The 19,904-nt window shown below is 45.0% G+C and overlaps 1 protein-coding gene across 2 annotated transcripts in view; it reads left to right on the forward strand.

Annotated features, from left to right (window-relative positions):
• The window catches only part of LOC309882993 (vascular endothelial growth factor receptor kdr-like), a 131,753-nt gene that overhangs the window by 41,467 nt on the left and 70,382 nt on the right, over positions 1 to 19,904 (forward strand). For both annotated transcript variants that reach the window (XM_082770611.1, XM_082770612.1), the window contains exons 4-8: positions 11,017 to 11,144; positions 15,052 to 15,211; positions 16,662 to 16,798; positions 18,234 to 18,393; positions 19,004 to 19,121. In XM_082770611.1, the coding sequence (XP_082626737.1) occupies positions 11,017 to 11,144; positions 15,052 to 15,211; positions 16,662 to 16,798; positions 18,234 to 18,393; positions 19,004 to 19,121 (703 nt within the window). The remainder of the gene's footprint in view (positions 1 to 11,016; positions 11,145 to 15,051; positions 15,212 to 16,661; positions 16,799 to 18,233; positions 18,394 to 19,003; positions 19,122 to 19,904) is intronic.

Consider the following 19,904-nt stretch of genomic DNA (forward strand, 5'->3'; position numbering starts at 1 on the left):
CTCACAGTGTCTGGGCATCACTAAGAAAGCCATCGGCTGTCTCTAGTGAAGAAACTCACAGCTCCCAGTGAGTGCCAGACAAAGGAGAAGTCCAAAAGACATCTCTCTGCATGTTTTGTGGAGAGAGCGTGCGCTCGGCAGGGTGTTTATAGGACTGAGCCAGGTGGAGTGAGAAAATATTGAGCCAGACCCTGAAGGCTGGAGATTCCTCAGAGGTTACGAGCCATTATTGCCAAAAAAGGAAGGGGAATGGTATTTTTTCCCTTCATTCCTGGCCTGCTGCTTGACACCGAAATGAGAACATGATTGTATCGGAAGCCCTGCTTATTGGCTATTATTTCCTGTGCTTGCTTCTGTTTTTACAGCCTCCCTGGTGGAGCTTCTAAGCTCTGTCAGAATCTGGCACTCAGCAGCTCTCCCCCGGCGCAATTGAGCCGTGACCCCTGCACATCAGTCAGATCATAGGGGACCCGAAGGCAGCAGGGTCAGCCCCCATGCCTCGGCTGCGCTCCGACAGTCTGCAGGGAGGCAGAGCTCAGGACCTTAATCCTGAACAATTGTTCCTGAAGCCTTTTCTGCTTCCTGCTGCAGCTGCAAGTCCCAGGGACTGTAACTAAAAGGCAGACAACCCCCTCCTCCCGTTGCCCATCTCCTCGTTGGAAATACGACGTAGCTTAGGGCTGGACCAGAAATAGTTGGGAGTTTCTTAATGTGGTCGTTTAACTTCATTGCAACTCTGAGGGAAAACCTCTATAGCGAAAGGCAGCTCGGGTGGATGACCCGAGAGCAGCCCAGCAGCTCTCCCGTGGCCACAGTCAGTGAACAGGGGGACAGAGACAGCCACCCACCATCTCCAGACTCAGAAAGGCTCGTGTGGACAGTGTTTCACTGCAAATGCTGTGAATTTGCTCCTGTCTCCTGCAATTACCCTTCCCAGCCTCATGGATGGTCCCCGTGGGGGACACACTCATTGCCACCTTTGGGATTGCTGGGCCCAGGGAAGGGGCAGGCTGGCTGTTGTGTGTTCTGATAGAGACCCCTCTCTGCTAGGTTTTCTATAGCACATATCAAATTAAACATGGCTTAGAGAAGGAGGAAAACAGAGACAAGAAGATTTTCTCCACCTTCCCCAAGTGCTGTTCCAGACCGCAGCCTAGACAGAAGTCAGGACTTGCAGCTCTCAGCTATCCGAAATCCTGTTACTGTCAGCAAAGCAACTGCCTCCACGTAAGACAGCCCTCGGTGTGTCGGCTGGGAGAGCTCCCTGAGAGCTGAAATGCTGCCTCAGCTTTTGCTGTGCTTTCCCCTCGCAGTCCTTAGCTGCAGTATGGGATTTGCTACCCCTTCCTGTGCCACTCAGTCGGTGAATCAGCAGCATGAGCTCAGCTCTGCCTTGCTTCCCTCCATCAGCACCTTGCCCAGCGTTATTACTGTGGTAACTGAAGCTGGTCACATCTTGCTAAATACTGCCTAGAAAAGTTCCTCCAAGTTTCCAAGCTGGGCTTGGCTTCCCGTCCTCACACAGCAGTGGTGCTGCTTTGCTAGGACAGTCAGGGAGAGCAAAACATGGGGAGAGCAAGTCAGCAGCAGACAGCCTGTGTTATTTTTATGCAAAGCAGGGCTGTTGCTCTGGTTCTTTAAATAAGTAGGGCTATGATAGGGCTGGTTCTCAACAACTTCAAAACCAACACGAGTCTCACCACAGAGCAATATACGTGAGCCCAGGACATCAGTGCTGGCGGCCACCCAAGAATAACTACTAGAATAACTAATTCCTGCTTGTGCCTTGTGTTGTTCACTCTTTGAACACGCAGATGGTGAGCATTTTAACTGCATCTTCCTACCCATGGTAGTTCAGCTGCTGGTGTTTCAGCATCTCAGTGTTATGGTCAATTAGGCACGTGGCAGGGTTGAGGGACTCATTTGCTTCCATACATTTGGTTATCAGCACCGATGTTCCCAGCAACATGGTGTAAGTAGGAGATATCCCTGTACAGAAATCGTGTTTGGGCTCCTTTTAAAGTTCATACAGACATCATGAAGCACTGGCACTTCAGACCCAAGCTGTACTGCTGCACTGCCGGGCTCCAAAGCACAAGAACTGGAAATGAAATTGCAAGCAAGGCAGACTTCTATGTGAGATCTCAAGTCCTGTTAAGGACTTGTTAATCCTGTTAAGGCTCCTCGTGAAATTTGAGGGCTGTTTAAGCCACCCATGTGAGCACAGCCCACAGAAGAAGGAAAATCTTCCACTACTTGCTGTCTGCTTAAATTCATCCAGCCTTTCCTGCTAGCTCCTCTTCCTCCGTAGCTAAGTGGAAGGGAAGAGGGATGCATCCAAGCTGCTTGTCCTGTCACAGCATGCATCTCACTGCTCGTCAGCTCCTGCAGCGAGACGTCCCCAAGGAAGGACACGAGCTCTCTCTCCTTGCTGCTGAGAAGAATGAGGAGGGCAGGTGGTACAAGTACAGCACCAGGGTGAAGTGTCACATCAACCACAGCCTCCTCTTTATCACATGGGACAGCCCAGAGATGGGAAGTCCATCTTCTTCATCCTTCCTCCCTGAGAAAAATCTAAAGAGGAGGGAAGTGCATGAAAGCACCCCTCACATGAGATCATATTTTGGTTCCGACATTCTTTGAAGCCGATTTCTGCCTCCTTAATTCTCTTGACAGTTCACAGAGATAATCTGAATGTGAGAAGCAGAAATGCAGGCCCGGGGTGACAGCCTCGGCTTGGGCTTTGGCTTGCTTTCCAGGAGATATTACCAATGAGAACAGAGTTGGAGCTGCATTTCTTCTTCCTTTCAAGCTGGAGACACCAAGACAGCTACACTTGCTGCCAAACACTCAGCAAACCGAGATAGGCAAACGGTGTCCTGTCTGCTCGGTGTGGAGCCCAGCAGATAAGCTGGCTGTCCTGTGCAGACTGCTGGACGGCTTTGGCACCAGATCCTAGTCAGCAGTGTTTAGGGCCACATGACGTGGGAACACAGGCTGGGTCAGCCCCTCTCTGTTGTTCCTAAAGTATTAAGGACTGGGTCCAGAGGAAAAATAAGATCATTTCAGTTCTCAATCGAGACATTCAGTGTCTTCACGCCATACCCTAAAGGACCACTTTGAAGTGGAGGAGCCTTGTAAGATACAATGCTGAGTGAGCAGCACGACATCTTGGCACTGTGTCAGTGACAACACTCACCATCCCAGCAGGAAGAGGTAACTGTCCCCTCCTCTTCATTAATAACTCCTAATTGAAAGCCTGACAGCCAAAATCACCAGCACACTTCCCCCACTTCTTCCTCCCCATTGCCTATCCACCCAGCAAGCACTAACTGCCCAGCTTCACCCAAGCTCTGCGGCTGGCAGCAGCTCATGCAGGAGACTAGTTCTTAGTGATGGGACTTCAGTGATCCTGGTGAATATTTCCTACATCTGTATCTGCCTAAAATCTAGCGTTATGGATAGCTACATTCCATGAATTCATCTGATGCTTGAAATATGTTTCAGCCAAAGTATCGAGACTTGGGTTGTTTTTTGTTGTTGTTCAATCCATTTTGGCTTTTTTGTTGTTATTGGCTTTTCCTTGGCATCGAAAAGAATTTTGCTCCTACAATTTTTCGAAGTAACATTTTGTAAAGTACTATTTTTCTCTACGGATATTCCTGTGTTTCTGACAGCAATCTCCAGGAGAAGAATGCATTTCATTTGCCCAAAGCAGAATGCTTCGTGTTGACTCAGAATGGCTTCTGGGGCCTTTGCAGTTACTTTTGTTTTGCCTACAGATAAAATATTCTGCTTTCTGTTTAATCTAAACATTCCACCACCAATTCTTTTCATTTCCCTGCCAAACTGGAAAGTCCTTTATTTTCAAAGGTCCGGTTTCAAAACAAGTGACTTTATAGGAGTTACTGCTGTACCTAGAAGCAGCTTTGATAGTTTACCAGGAAGAACGGAGCAGACCAGGCAATCTCCCTGTAAAGCTTTCCCAAATGCTCTGACCTCTGTGTCACTTAACTGCTAATGATCCTATTAACGTAGGGAGCAGATTGTTCTTGACCTTGAGGAAGACAAACTTGATGGGTTTTATGTCAAAAAATTAACAAAATGACCTGGGAAACTCTTATCACCCAGACTTTCCAGCAAGTCTGCTCTTCTAAGATATGATGGGTGGAAGGGAATAAATAGGGTGAGAGAATTACCTTTAGCAGGAACAAAGAGAAGCACAGTGAGTAGCTGACGGTTGGACTGAGTGATCTTTGCAGGTCCTTTCAGACTGAAACTCAGAGAACAGGAATTTCACAGAAAGGAGCAGCAGTGGATGACTGGCCTCAAAGGCCAGTTAGTGCCTCGTCTCTCTGGGCTGATGGATAGTATCTGAAGGGAGAGGTGGTGTTATCTCCACGGCTTAGATATGATACAAATATCATGAGACAATTTGCCTTCACGGTGTAAGAAACATGAGCAGAAATGAAAAGTACTCGAAATTCTGTACAAAGTCCTGTGCACATGTCTCAGGAGGATGTCCTGAACACGCAGGCAGGTGATGTAACGCCGAAAAGCAAGAAGCTGGAGGAGAGAGCCTGGCTCTACGGCACGCTGAGCTCCTAGGGTGGGGGCTTTCAAGCCCCTCAGCTTCTCCAGCTGCCAGGACGGGGCCTCGAGCCTGCGGGAGGACGGAATTCAAATGGCAAGCGAGCATGACAAACTTGGAGAGCTCCACCACTTCCTGGTAGATAGGCACCTCCAGCACAGATAGCGCTAAACAAAAGAACAGATGTCACCGCGAGGCGAAGCAGTGCTGTATCTGTGCTCACACGCTGTCACCGTGCAGGCCCGGAGAGGGAACTGCACGTCCCCGGGTGATTGCTCTTACACCACCGAGTTAAAGGGGACCCTCCCTCAGCTCATCCCAGGCAGCAATTAATCTCCTAGACAGAATGAGAGTTTCAACATGAAGGGCTTCTCCGCCCGAAGGAAAACAATGTTCTTGTAGGCACTTGACCTTTGAGTTGCTTTTGTGTGCAGCACACGGGATTTTTCTGTCCGGTCCCATCCCTGTGGCCGGACAGCAGCAGGCTCCCTTCCCCGCTGCTGCCCCGCTGCCTCTGCTTCCTTGGCTTGGCTGTTTGTGTTCCTTCTTCAGCCAGGCTGGGTAAACAGTAACACCCTGGCCTGGCTGCAGTTTCCTGCAAACTTCCACTGACCTGCAGAGCTAGACAGCCAGTCTGAGACCCAAGGGAAGGGGCCTTTCCCTCTCCTCCGAGCTGGTGCTGCAGCTGATAAGTCCCTCGTGTGCAGCTCTTGTCTTTCTTCACATATAATGAGCTTTGCAGCCTGCAGTAAATTATTCTTTTTAACTGTCCGATGGGAATTGATGGTGTTTTCTTATGGGTAAGATTCATAGGGCATATTGCCTTCCCAGCTCAGGAGGAGGAACAGATGTACCAGGCTAGAGGGAAATACCCTATTTTCATAAAGCGTTTCTTTGCCGAATTTCTTCCTTGGAGTTCAGTGCTGGTAAGAGCAGAGTTTCCGAGGCTTGTATTGCAGGACAGCACCTGTGTTTCCCATGCCACAGCTCTCCAAATGGCAGCAGTTGAGTGCGATTGATTTACACCATCTGGAATTTGAGATCTTCCTTGAGGTCAAGGTTATCATTTTTAAAGCAAAGTGACCCTGTCCCTTTTGTTTCACAAAGTTCTGTCTCTAAGAGGCTTTTTCACAGTGAGTAAATTGATTGCTGATTAACTTAAGCTGGTGAGCACGTTTGTAAAGCTGGCAGTGACACTCCCAGCCTTCCAGCAGATCATTTTTCCATGCCACGGTCAGCCTGAACTGTTTAGGAGTTTCATGAAGGATTCCCTTTTCTGTCTGGGTGTATATAACAAAACTATCAGCTGGTAGTTGATGTCTATTCAGCATTTATTCCTTGTCTTTTTGTTAAGCTCCAAAGCTGAGCCACTTTACATTTGCTTATCTGGTAAGTGAACAGCCCAGCTGCCTGCAAAACGCTCCTGCCCAAAGCAAGTGGGGTTGGCTGGCTCCTGCTCATGTGTGTTTGTGAGCAGCTGGGATGAAGCACAAGCAAACTGCACGATGCCCGGATCTGTTGCCCTCTGTGCTGGTCCTCTTCGGGGCTCAACAATATTATTTCTTTTGCACAGAGTTTCACAAAATGTCTGCCTGGCCTCACTGACAGACCCGGAGTTATTTGGTCGGTGCTTGATCCCCACCTGCAACCCTTCGCCGTTCATTCCAGGGCTGCTTTCCACCAACAGCCTCGTGTTAAAGCTCTCGTGCCAAAGCTCAGCCCTGCAGGCAGCTGCCTCTTTACCACCTCCACCTCAGGAGCAGCCCCGCTACATCGATACCTGTCCCCTCCTCTTTGGTGCACAGCGAGCTCTTTGGGCTAAAGCCGTAACCTGGATAAAGCACCGAGATAACAAAAATTAGAGATGCCTGCTTACTGCACAGGGCTGTTACGCTCTAGGAAACCTCAATTACTGTAGGAAAGAGAAGAACCCATAAAGATAACGTTTTTCTCTTCTTTTCAAAACAGAGAATAATGACAGTGAGACCTGACATCTACTAGAGACTAACAACCAACTGCTTTTCAAGCCATCCCCTCCTTTCCCAGTCCCTTCTTTACAACCCAGAAGCTACCTTTTGCTGTTGTTAATTGCTGAGTGATTTTACAGCACTATCCAGATTTCAAATACTGATTGTAGAAGGCTGGCTTTATATATATTGGCTTCCAATTCGGACTGCAACTTATGATCTGGGATAGTGTAATTCTAGCTATTGGCTAGACATATGGCAATGCAGGTGGAGGCTGCCATTAAAAGTCAATCAGGAATGAAATACAGTTCCTATTATACATACTATAAATTCATGCTTCCCATTTAGGTATTTTCCAGTAGTTTAGTAGCATCACAATGAGTGTCTTTTCCATTTACAGCTGAAAAAAGTGGATTATTTTTAGTCCTGGTGTGAATCCGAACATTTGGTAGATGTCAGTCCTGGAGGTGGGGAGAGACGATGGAGAAGAATGAGGTTAAATAATTGTTTGTTTTCCATGAACAGGAAATATTTTAGAGAAAATTTATTCTGTTTTGACTAAGGTGTTTGAATCATTGCATAATTCAATGTTTTCACACATTTTAGGGCTATTTAACTCTTTTGCTTAACCACCTTCTTTTGATTTATTGCTTTTTAAACAAACATTGATATTCTGAAATTCCTTCAAAAAATATTGGCCAAAATATTTTTTAATTCAGTGCTCCCATCTTTTCAGTTGAAACATTCAATTAAAACTTGATCCAGGTTCATGAATATTTTAGTATGAAAAAGCTCCTTTTTCACAGCAAGTTTCCTCTTGGCCTGTACCCTTGTCCCATCCCCCGTCACGTGGCACATTGCTCTTTTCTCTTCTTACCCAGAAAAGTAGATTTGAATATGCCTCCCCTAACACTTTTTTGCGCTCCCAGTTTTTGTTGCAAATCTGCACAAATCTACTTCCTCTGCCTTTTTCTATAGCGAATGATCCAAGAACATTGTCTTCTTCTAAGCAGAAAGGCCGCTCACTGTTCGCACACGCTTTGAATTTGGCTGTAAAAGTATCACCACATTTGATATACTCCAAGTATGGTTTAGCTGGAGAGCAAGACTGCATTAAGCAGCATTAATGCCCACAGACAAACATTAAACATGTTTGTAATGTAACTCAATCTAAGAATTTAGCAGCCCTGTTTGGGAAACTGCATTAGACAAACTGTAGTGAGTGTAAATATTTCATATTAGTTTTAGGGGTTGGAACAAGCTACAGGGTTGCGGTCTTGAGATCAGGTTTCTCAGCTTGAGGCTTGATTAGATCCAGTGCCTGCCTAGCCAAAAAGTTCAGACGTGTATCTGAAACTTCCTAAATGTGGGGAGATTAGAGGTCTATTTTTTATTCTAATTAGTGTCTCTCATATAATGTTTCTGCAAAAGCCCTTACTCCAAAGTACATGGTGTTTTTTTTATAGACCAACACAGAAAAAAAAATGAATGGCAGGGAATAAAAGTTAACATGAAAAGACATTGCTTGAAAAGATAGACATCATCCACATTGCTGGTCTTTGTCTTCTGTTTCACTGCCTCCTGTTCAGTTCAGAAAGTGTGCAAAAAGAGCACTGCAGTGCCACTGACAGCTCCTTGTCACAGCTCCCCACGTTCATCATGCATCCCTTGTACCTGCACCGTGACCCAAGTGCCTTTTCTAAAACATCTTTGTAACATTTGCGACCTTCCTTATACACACAAGGAGCTACACCAGCATTTGATCTCATCATGACTGAAGCACTTGGTACATTCCAGCTGCTAAGAATCCCATTTCCAGTTCTCAGAGCTAAAATGAAGCTATCAAAAATCCCAAAGTCAACAACCCCACTTCCCTGTGCCAATCCCTACCTCTCACCCTTCATGTTTTTGTCAGGGGAACTCTGCTGGGTTGTGGAGAGGAGCTCTGCATCCAGCTCATGCTTTGAAGATTAATTCCAAGGGAGAGAACTCATGTATTTCCCTGACATTCCTTGAGCAAGGACTGTTGTCATCAGTAAAGAAATGAACACTGACAGCGCCAAATGAATGACCTGCTCCCAGGCGAGTTACCAGCCATGGGGCAGCGAGATAAACTACCTCTCTGCTTTCCTTTGTCAGGGGAGTTGTACTTTGGAAGGGAGGAGCAAACCCAAACCCCACACTCCATGTTCAAACCGTTCTGCAGGTCAGCAAGAAGCAGCACTGATTTCAAGGAGATGAAACCTCCCCGAGCTGCTGGATGATTTCCAAAGTCACTCACCATCAAAACCACGCACCCACTTAAGTGACATGGTGGAAACCAACGACTAGATAAAAATACAATGCAAGCATAGCTATAGCATTTACATATAAAGCACTTGTTACCCAGAAAAATTCAACGTACTTGAGCACTTCACCTCCTATTTAATTACAATCCAGTATGGAATATGACAGCTCCCTACTAGGGTCCAAAGGGTGAACACTTGTTTCAAACTAAAACTGGATCCCCAGTGATTTGAAGCAAAATACTGTTTGCCAGGGATGGGGTACTGGAAAAAGAGAAATTCTGGAGACTTTTGCCATTTATTTAGACCCTTTGTTGAGAGTAGCCAGAAGACCCAACTCCCAGAAAGGGATACTTGGAATTTTGAGAACTCCACGTACAGGGATTTTTTTCCTCACTAGCTAAAAACATTTGAGAAATATTTTATCATCTTTTCCTGGGAATTTTAGAGCATTCCCAGTTCTTCTAACAGATGACGAAGGGCGAGAGCTCTGATACAGTAATGCAGGCTTAATGGGATGAACAGACAGCCTTACTGCAACACTCTTCAACTAGGGCTTTCTGTAATCACAGAACAGCTGCCACAACAGCCCTAGCTGTAAAACGAGAGAACGAGAGCATGGGCTGAGGTGAAAGGGTAGGGGCCAGCTGGCCTGATACATCGGTGCTAAACCAAGACGATCACACCGGTCAGACTCTGAAACACAGACTTGGGTTTGGCTTCTGTGTCGGAGAGGCACTCGGTCACCGATGCTGTATTTACTGGAGATGCTGTCACACCGTGCTGCAAGCTCCGCCCAACGTGTGCCAAAGAGCCCTGCTGTCTAACTGGGTAGCATGGGGACTTTATAAGCTTTTGCACAGGGACGTGCCACTCGGGGCAATTTCTGGATGCGCAGTGTGGCTAGAGCCACCAGGCAATAAATAATTGATTTTTTCTCTGTAAAAAAAATCCCTTAATGTTATATCAGGAATTAGAGAGGAAACACAGCATGAGGATGCCAGGGTCGTTCAGGAAATACATTGATGATCTTCATCAAGGAGGACATTTTCCTTATTACACAGCATTGCAGAAGAGGTCACCTATGCTGTGGGTGTTTCCCTTTTCCAAAGCCATAAAGCGTTTGGCCATTGTTGAAGGCCTCCTCCAAATCCATGGAGACGATGTGTCAGCCGGGGCCAACTGCGTTCATTACCAGAGCAGCCCACTGGGGAGCAATGAAACAGGCTTTTGAAAACTGATTTTAATTTCCTCATGGTACATCCTTGTGTAAAGTACTGTCAGAATACTTCAGAGCACATTTTTGCAACGAAGATTATTCACAATCCTTTCATGTCAGCTACTTCCCATGTTTTAGGTGAAGCCATTTGTAGCCAAAATATAATTAAGTGTGTGGGGGCAGGCCATGGATAAGCCGGTTGAGGTAACCGTGCAGCGCGTACATCCTTCCTTATCAAAAATGTAATCCAAAGGAAAAGTGGTTGATTGCCTGCTCTGCGTGGTGTAGTTTGGATTGCTTGAATTAGCTGAATGGTGTTTGAAACCATCAGAGTATCAAGTCGAAGAATGCTGTTTGGAAAAATCTTGAAGGTTTTGGGATCTCACAAATGGTCTTTTATTGTTCTGATGACCATTGGTATATTCGTACAATGGAAAATCAGTGAATGAGACTCGGAAGCTTTACTAACTTAAACTACATTAGATTCCTGTTTATTTCAGCTGTGCATGTCTATCCGGTCTGATTTATTATGGCAAATCTGCAGAAGGTCCCACAGTTCCCCAGGGTGTGACAGGTTGCTTCCCGGCCAGGTTATTAGGCTGAGTGCATCACCTGGCTGCCGTGGCACGTGAGGTGTCAAATCGCTTGTGAAAGAAGTCGAGAGCACCACGAAGGCCCGTGGAGCTGATTAGTAACTTTATTTCTGCAGATGGGGAATAGACAGGGAAAGGAGCTTTTAAAAGTTTAGACTGCAAACCAGTGAAATGGAGTTGGAAACGGGATATTCTGCTTCTTGGTCACTGGCTATGAATAACCCCTAGATGATAACATTTGAAAACAAGATACCGCTGGATGTCTTGTCACACGCTGCAGGGTTTGGTACGGGTGGCTGGTGACTGGGATCCCGGCGCTCAGTGGAGTCAGTTGTGCCAATCGGTGTTCTTCTCTCCGCAGACTACAGAAATCCCTTTGTGGAGATTCACCCGGAACACCCCGAGATCATCTACATTTCGGATGAGACAAAGACGGTGGTTGTCCCCTGCCGAGTTACTTCTCCAGATATCAAGCCCAAGCTTACCCAGGTAAGTGCCCTTCAGAGAAACGCAAACAATTCGGAAGTCTGGGCTGCCACCACCATGGGTAAAAATGTGAAATAAAATTTATGAAGCTAGGGAAGCTTCAGAAATAAAATAGCAAAAGTACTAAAAACCTGGAAGCACTGTTCTGCTCTCGCAGTGTGCTATCACTGAACTGTGCACGAGGCTGGGATTAGGCTGAGCTTATCAAATGATTTTCCCATCTCATGGCTTGATGCTCTGCCATAAATAGACAAGGACAGATGACAAAACACTATTTTTCTTCAAAATTCCTTCTACGACATCTGGCTATTAGCCACCTCCATGAAGGCTTACTCTCACACATCTTATGCCTCGAACCTCCTCAGAACAGTGGCCCATTTCTGCTTGATTTCAGAAATTTAAACCAATTTTCAGCCTCAGAAATAAATGGCTCCTGCTTCCTTCGGCAGCTCTCGCATGTGACTGTCAAGGCTCTGTGCAGGCCAAGGCCATTTTGTAGAACACAAATGGGAATTTAGGGTCCAGGGCTTCCTCAGCCTCAGTCGGAGGGCTTTAGGGTTGCTCTCTGGAGATGCTGTGAGAGATGCGCTCGTTTTGCTGGATGTGGTGTGATACCAGGGTGGGGAGATCCCGTGCTGGTGGTGGGGTCTGCAGGCCCTCACCCCTCCTGGGCCAGGCGTGTGCTCCTCCGCAGGGACTCACGGTGGCCCGACACAGCGCTGCCTGCTGCCGACACCAGTGGCAAACTTCCAGCAGACGTGCACAGGGACAGCACGAACCTTATTGCTTTAGCAGATCTCTGTTTTTAAGTTTTGTCAGTGGGGATTAAAAGGCGGGGAATAAGGCTCCTCTCCATGTGTAGCTTATCGCTTTAGCCTGGATAAGTGTTATCGCCTTCTCCTTGGCTATAAAAATGAAACATCCCCATCTTATTTCAGCCTGCTTCAACCAAATTCATTGCTGGAATACTCCTGCTGACTTCGGCACAGTCGCATGAGCTTAAATACGGCCTTGGAGCCTCAAGAAAGCAGCCCTCCAGATTTATCCCCTTATTTATAGGCAACCCTGCTCTCCTGTATGTGAGCTAAGCTCTCCCCTGGTTATTTCTTCAAACACAACCTCAAGTCCTTTACCTTGCTGCAAGCTGCTGGGGGAATGAAATCTTCACTGAAATCTCTCTTTGGAATTGCAAGGAAAATTGTCCCCAAACGATTTTACCCCTTCAAGGGCGAGCGGCTGGGCGGTGGGGAAGGGATGTAGATGCTGAGTGCTGCTCCCCACAGGGATTCTTCCAAGGCTGGGAGCCGGAGGGACGTCGCTGCTCACGAGACCATGCTCTGGGAGCTGTGTGTTGGCTCCAGGAGCCGCCGCAGCCAGCCCCGGGCCCCGCGGAGGGAAGGTCGCCGCTTGTTTTGCCCTGTCTGGGAATTTCGTAGCGCCGTGTGGAGCCAAGGTGGCGGCTTCCCATGCGGAGAGGAAGCGGGGTGGGAGAAGGGGTGGAGGTAAGGGTGGGGGAAGAGAGGTGAATAAGGCGAGCAGACTAATTTAGAACATCCTCTTCTTCCAAATTTAATCTCCTACGGACAGCGGACTTCAAAGGGAGGAAAGCCGCTGTGACTTCCTTCGAGCAGCATTGACGTTTTTTGTTTGGTTGTTCAAATATATATTTTTGAATATTCTATGAAGATGTTTAATATGTGTGCGGTGTTGAAAAGGGCCTCAGAGTAGGGTTATTTTTTCTTTCCCCTTTCCCTCGCCATTAGGGAGCAGAGCTGCCAAACCGTAAAATTCAGCTTTATCACATTTTATTATTCTTGTAAAAAATGTACTTTTCCCATCGTAAATTACGTTCCTTATGTTACCATTATACTTTAAAATCATTGCACTCTCTTGCCTTTAAATATGTATGGGGAAAGGTACGGCTTGCTAATATTAAATAGAACCCAGCTAACCCCACACATCATCCCTGCTACGAGGGAACACATGCTAAGACACACAACTCCAACTTTTAAGTTTGCTTAACATGATTTTAATTCTGGGCAAAAAAAGCATTTTCAGTCCTGTCAGATCTGTTTAGCCACTGCTCTGGTTCAATGTGCATTTGCTACTTACGGCTTTGACCTTCATGGGTGTTAAAGCACAAGTAAGCCTCAGGTCCCAGATCTCTTCCTGCAGTTTCCCTGAATTGTCCTAATGGCTCTGCACAGAGATGCCACAGCTCCATTACTTTGGAAGTCCTTACATGAAATCCATGTTTGCTATTACAATCAGAAGGGAACCCCTGTTCCAAAAGAAAGCCATGCCTGCTATCCCAAAGCAACACCAGCAGTCGCTGCCCCATAGTCTTAATTCCTTAATAACAAGTGACCTAAAGCAAGGCCAGCCTGATCAGAAGTGTATTCACACGAGAGGAAAGAGCATCAGCTCTCAAAGCCCAGAGCTGCAATTTCTTCAGCACAGGAGTGTTATTTAAACGGAGTCCTATTTAAAGCACGCTACTGATACAAGACTACTGTTTGTTTGGAGGCAGAGAAATAAACTGTGTGTTGCACAACAAGAAGGGGAAAAGCAAAGGTATGGCGTCACTGGGGAAATTCTCACTTGCAGTCCCTAGTACAGCTTTTCTTTGTTAACTCCAAAAGCTAAAACCTGGTAGCTCTAAAAAGCAAACCATTACCTTGCCTGGTCTTGGAGAAACCAGTATTTGCTGTGAAGGAGGGAGAGGCATTATGCAAGTAAAGTTCTTAGTTATCATGGGGCAACTCTAGGAACACTAAGGTTTCTCTAAACCCTTCAGTTTTCAGCCCAAAGTGGTCTCAGCTCTCCTGCAAGCTATCCTCAGTCCTAGAGAGCCTTCCTGTGTCCTGCTGACAAGACATACCAGCAGGCTGTGCTTCCACACACCTGCCTGCAATGGGCTGAAATGGGTCGATTCAGTGAGCTGCTCTTTCACAGCCTCCTGAGTTATTTGTCTCTATTCACATTCACACAGTTCCTTTCTCCAGGATTTTCAAGAATGATTAGAAAGCAAAGCCAATTGCATTTTCTCTAGCAAACCAGCATTTCTCCTTGTGTTAATAATAAACTAATACATAGGGTTCAATAACAGTGGACGAGTTTTTGCTTTATTTTCCACATTTTCCTTTCATATTCTTGCTTCTTCCTCATAAGCAGAACCTAAAGATACTATTTTTTTTCAAGAATCGCAGAACACTACAAATATTTAGGAATTTAGGACAACAAATGGCTATGTTACTAAGTCCCCTTACTGCTGCCATCCTGTGATTTACCATCCCAAGTCACACAGGCTGCTTCAGTGCCTAGTGGAAATCAATAGCTCCCCCTTGAAAGAGCCTCATCCCTTTCTGTGATACACAGAGAAGCTGATGACTAGCCACAGGCCGTCAGGTAGTTAGTGACATGAATACTGCTGATTTTTAGAGGTCTAACTTAACACTTAAAGTACTGTGAGATCCCAGAAAGACACGCGGTACATACATGTAGCATGAGGAGAAGCCAATTTTGTTCTCAGCACTTCCAAAAAGATTACCCTGCAAACCTCCCGGAAGATAGGCACAATTATTTCCAGTACAGAGAGGAGGGAAATGGGACTTGCAATGGGTAGCACAGAATCTTGCCTAAGATCTGAGACGACTGGGGCTGCCGAATCAAGAGCCCCAGTTATGATGTCCAAGTTCAGGATTTCAAACACAGCCGTACCTCAGGGTGGACTTTTGTCTTTGTATGTGTTGATGCTGCCTGAGATATGTGTACAATGAGATCACCAACTACTCTGAAAGGTCAAATATCTACCCAGTCTACAAAGCAGAGCAGCTTTGGCTGGTCACCCCTATGATCTGAGGAGAAACAGATTGTCTCACCAGCCTCCTGTCTCCCTGCTCTCTTTCAGTATCCCAATTCTGTAGAGATCAAGTCCAAGAAGATGGAGTGGGACCCAAAAAAAGGATTTTCCATCCCCTCTCATGATTTTATTTATTCTGGATTACTCACATGCACTGCAAATGTCAATGGAAGCGTGTTCACATCCTACTACCTAGCACAGAGGTTGGGTGAGTGACTACCGTGCCCAAGGCATGCCCACAATATTGCTGTTTCTTACTGGTATTTGATCTGTTTAACTGGTATGTGTCTGTAGCATGTCCAAACTGGAACACTTAGAGCCAACTGAATCTTCCCCTTCTTCTCCTGTTCAGCAGAGCTTGGATTTGATCCAGTCCTGGTTTTGAAAAATTACCAAGTGTTGAGGTGGTACAGAATGGGAGCATTTTATTCAAACCCCACCAAGGCTTTGTTTGCTTGGATAGAGCAATATTTACATTAAAACAATTGCTGGTTTAGAATAAAACAAAGAGTAGCTTTCTTTTTGCTCCTGGTCATTAAACACACGAGATCATGGCATAAAAATCTCATTAAAGCTCTGATTCACATCTTCACTTTTTTTTTTTTTTTTTTTTTTTTTCCTCTTGGAGATGTACTATACCCTTCCCCTTGTATTTACAGTTGAGCTTCTGCACATAATTAAAATCTAAATTTGAAACAACTAAATGTTACATTTTGGACTGCTGGAGTTTAATAAGAATCCACTTCTAATTTATTTTTCCTTTCTTTTCAATGTATTTTCTTTCTCTCTTCATACATTGTATTTTTCACAGAGGAGAGTTTAGTGTGACTTCATTCCCATTACATTATGGCATCCTGCTATACAATTAGCACTCAGCTTTAAACAACAACGGATTTGTATAGCAGTCAAATAAAAGTCCTGTAAATCTCTCTTTTTTTTTTTTTTTCATTGCTGGAGTAATTATTTATTATTAGAATCATGAATGCAGAGCTAAAAAACCCATTAGGTCATCCTTATCTAGCCCCAAAGCACACAGGCAAGACCATTCTCTAGAACATATTGCTGTATAGTGTTTAGAAGTGTATCTGCTATTTTGCACGACAGATAAAGAGGCAAGGCCGTGATGCAGGCTTTTTCACATTTGATGTATCTAAAGCATCAATAAATATATAAGGCCAAGATTTGGCAATCCCATTCAAAAACGAAGGGTAGCTGGCCATCAGGGGGCAGGAGAAATGTTTTATAAAAATTAGCCCTCTTTCCTGTATACAAATGTTGAGGTACTTTTTAATTATTTTTTTTTCTGAATGAGGAATGAAGAGAACAGGTACAAGAACAGTACCAGAGTGGCTGTGGAGCTGGTGGTTGAGAGTTGGAGCCAAACACAGAAAAATGCAGAAAAATAATTCATAAATTTTTGTGTCCTCATATGCCCACTTAGTCTGATCGGCCGGTGTTCAGGCATTTATTCAACTGACCTGGCTTCTCCATTGTGTGGGTGTTTCCAAAAATTTCCATAGAAATGACAGAAGAAGGCGAGGCATTTGGGAAACTGAAAGGAGCAGATGTTGGAGAGGCATTCAGGGAGCAGATTCCCTCTTAAATGTCATTGATGCGTAGGATGCTGTGTGGTTATACCTTTGCTCTTTTTGTTTCAGAGGGCAGAGTACAGAACCTAGCTCTGAAAGCAAATTCCAAAAAACTGCTGGTTGGAGAAACTCTCAATTTGGAATGCACAGCAGAAACCTTCATCAATGGGCGCATCGAACTCGTATGGACGTGTCCGAATGGGCGAGTGAGTTGATGAAAATTCAGGATTTTGCTTTGATGCAGTCTCCTCCTCTCTGAGAGAAAGAGTTGTTCATGGGGCTGAGCAAACTGACTGCTTATTATTCTGAAATACAGTCAACCATTCATATGCCTACAATTGATTATATTTATAGTTTGAATTAATCTAGAACTTTTATCTACCATCTTAAACCTGCAAATTAAACTGCAAATCTCAGACTAAATATGTTTCTCATTGGAACAACAAACTGTCTCATTTCTTGCAGCCTCTTTCTGGCAAGTGGCAAGTCTCAAAGGCAGCCGTGAAGGCTGCAAGTTGTCAACGTGCTCAGCCACCCTGGCATTTATCAAGTAGAGCAACGTGAAACAAAAGCCAATTGTATCTCCTCAAATCTCACCAAAGAATTAAATTTAAATTCTCAGTGTAGGTTCTGGTGCTTTCCGTGGCACGCAATTTGGAAATGTTGAATTTGAAGTAGAAACATCTGAGAGACTGCATTCCCTTTGATGTGCTGAAACCTTTCAGTTCTCCCAAGGAAAACGGAGAGAAGAAGGCGTATTTTCCAGATCAGATTCATTTATCCAATATAATACTCACTGCTTCTTTTTATTTTAATTCAGCAAAATATCCATTTCAAAGGAGCATCTAAGCCTCCTGGAAAAGTAAAATGTGACCCCTAAAAATTGATTATTTTTGGACTTATTTTGTTTTCTTAAAGGAAGAATGTTGGGATGTTTGTTTGTTGTTGCTTTTTTTTTTCCTGTGAAGAAACTGCAGAAAATATAACATAGAATTTATAGAAGCTCAAGCAATACGATGTTACTGAATTTTGCTTCTTGAACCCCACCTGATGGAAGAGAGTTGTTTTTTTCTGACCCCTCCTTAGATTTCTAACATGTTAAAGGAAGAATTTCTTGGCCAAATCTCGAGGATCACAATCCTATCAGAAGAATACAATGCGTTCTCAAATTTTTCAGGAAATTGCATTGGTATTTGGCTGTCTGTTATCTGTTAGGTATCTGTTGTTCTTTCAGAAAGTAGACTTGCTTTCTAAGACAAGAAAACTGGCTGTGACCAGGAAAGAAAGAGGCAGAACTGTAACCCTACAGAAGCCAAAGGCTGTTTGCAGTGAGATCCCTGGGATTTTGGTCCCTGAGTAGGGCTGATCTTTGCTGCATCCCATTATTTACCTGCCTGCCCAGGTCTCAGTGGAGAAGTGCCGCAGTTCCACTCTGTTTCTCTTTCTTATTAGACTTGATAATGAAAGCTCACACAAGAGCCCTTCCTGCTGATTTGTCTTGTATAATATTTATTTCAGTGATGGGGAGATATGATAATTTTGATATGAATCACTGCTTTTCTTAAGTGGCAGACTTTGAAAGGATGAACAAAACAATCCCATTTCTGCTGCTTTTTGACCTCCTTTTTTTCCAACTTTCAGCGCCCTTACCCTAGAAGAAAAATAGACCAGAGTGAAACAGTGTATAAAGTTGGCAGCATTCTGACGATTCAAAACGTCACCATGCAAGATGGAGGCATGTATACCTGCAAAACATTCGATGTGCCGAGGCTGGAGGCCAATGTCACAGTCACAGTGTATGGTAAGTTCTGCAGCTAACCCAGAACACCCCAGAACCAAGATTGTTCAGCTTAAAGGATAATGCCACGTTATTAAATCTGCCGATAGGCTAATGGCATTAGGAAGAATGGCAGCTAGTTAAAACAACCATCAATAATGTATAATCTGGAATCATTCTAGAAAAGAGTCAGTATCCAGCACAGCGTTTTCAAAAAACCATCAGAGAGTTCCAGACTGAGATCTCGGAGGACATGGCTTAACTGGGAGCTGAACTACTTTGAAAAGCCTGGCACCAAGCGTGGCTGCGGATGCCCTGGAAAACCTGGCCTGCTGGCATTCGCAGGGAGAAATACCCCAGGCATTTTTACACACTGCTCCAGGGCTATGGCAGATGCCAGTTCTCTGCTTTAAATATAAACTCTTTCATTTGGAGATAGAATTCAGTGGCTGTGGCAGAGCTTTGCCAGGAACTTGCTCAAACAGGCTGTCATTGCATTTGGCTGTCTGCAGCTTCTGCAGATCTGTAATTGCAAAAAATCCAGGGTAGACACGGCGCTATTCAAAGATGTGAGCGCTACACTGTGGTAGATAGATCTGCCCTTATTTGTCTTGCTCTTTTTTTCTTTTTCAAGACAAACCCTTCATTACGGTTTCACATAAGAAAGGGCCTTACTACGAGATCACATCAGGACACAAGTCACTGAAACTAGCTGCAAAGGTGGACGCCTTTCCTCGCCCAACTGTCACCTGGTGAGTACCACCACCCTGAGCAAAAGCAGAAGAGCATGACCTTCTTTTGGTCTCCTGTCTGGAACAGATTTTCACCGTTTTTTAACAAATACAAGACAGGCAATTTGGGAGTACTCACAGCTGTGGTATCATAGTGCAGCCACGATGTGACTCCTTTTTGTAGTGCTCTCTGCAGCTGGGCAAGCCAGACCTCTTTCCCATGCTCTTTTTCATAGACTCATGGAATCTCTCAGGTTGGAAAAGACCTCTGAGATCATCTAGTCCAACCTTTAGCCTAGTACTAAAGTCCGTCACTAAAGCATGTTCCTAAGTTCTCCATCTACACGTACCTTGAAGACCTCCAGGGATGGTGACTCAACCACCTCCCTGGGCAGCCTATTCCAGTGCTGCACAACCCCTTCAGTAAAGAAATTCCTCCTAACAGTCAACCTAAACCTCCCCTGGTGCAACCTGAGGCCATTTGCCCTTGTCTTATGACTTTCCCCCTTTGTCATGCAAAAAAAAAAAAAGGTTCCTATAGGAAAAATGGGGGGTTCATTTACACTGGACACAGAATTGTTTGGAAGATTCCAGTAGAAAGCTAGTGGGAAAAACCACCACACCAGTTTATCAGCATTAGTGGTAGTCTGCAAAGAGGCAGTGTATACTAGAAAGCTGCAGAGCACGTTATCAGCATGAGAAATTGTTTCTCTACATCTCTTGAATAATTTACTCCAACTGGGTACCACCAGCAGTATCAGATCCTTTCAGACAGCGCAATGAATCCTCCTAAGCACCACGAAG

The sequence above is a fragment of the Aythya marila genome, assembly GCF_965140915.1.
Source record: "Aythya marila genome assembly, chromosome: 13".
Taxonomy (NCBI): domain Eukaryota; kingdom Metazoa; phylum Chordata; class Aves; order Anseriformes; family Anatidae; genus Aythya; species Aythya marila.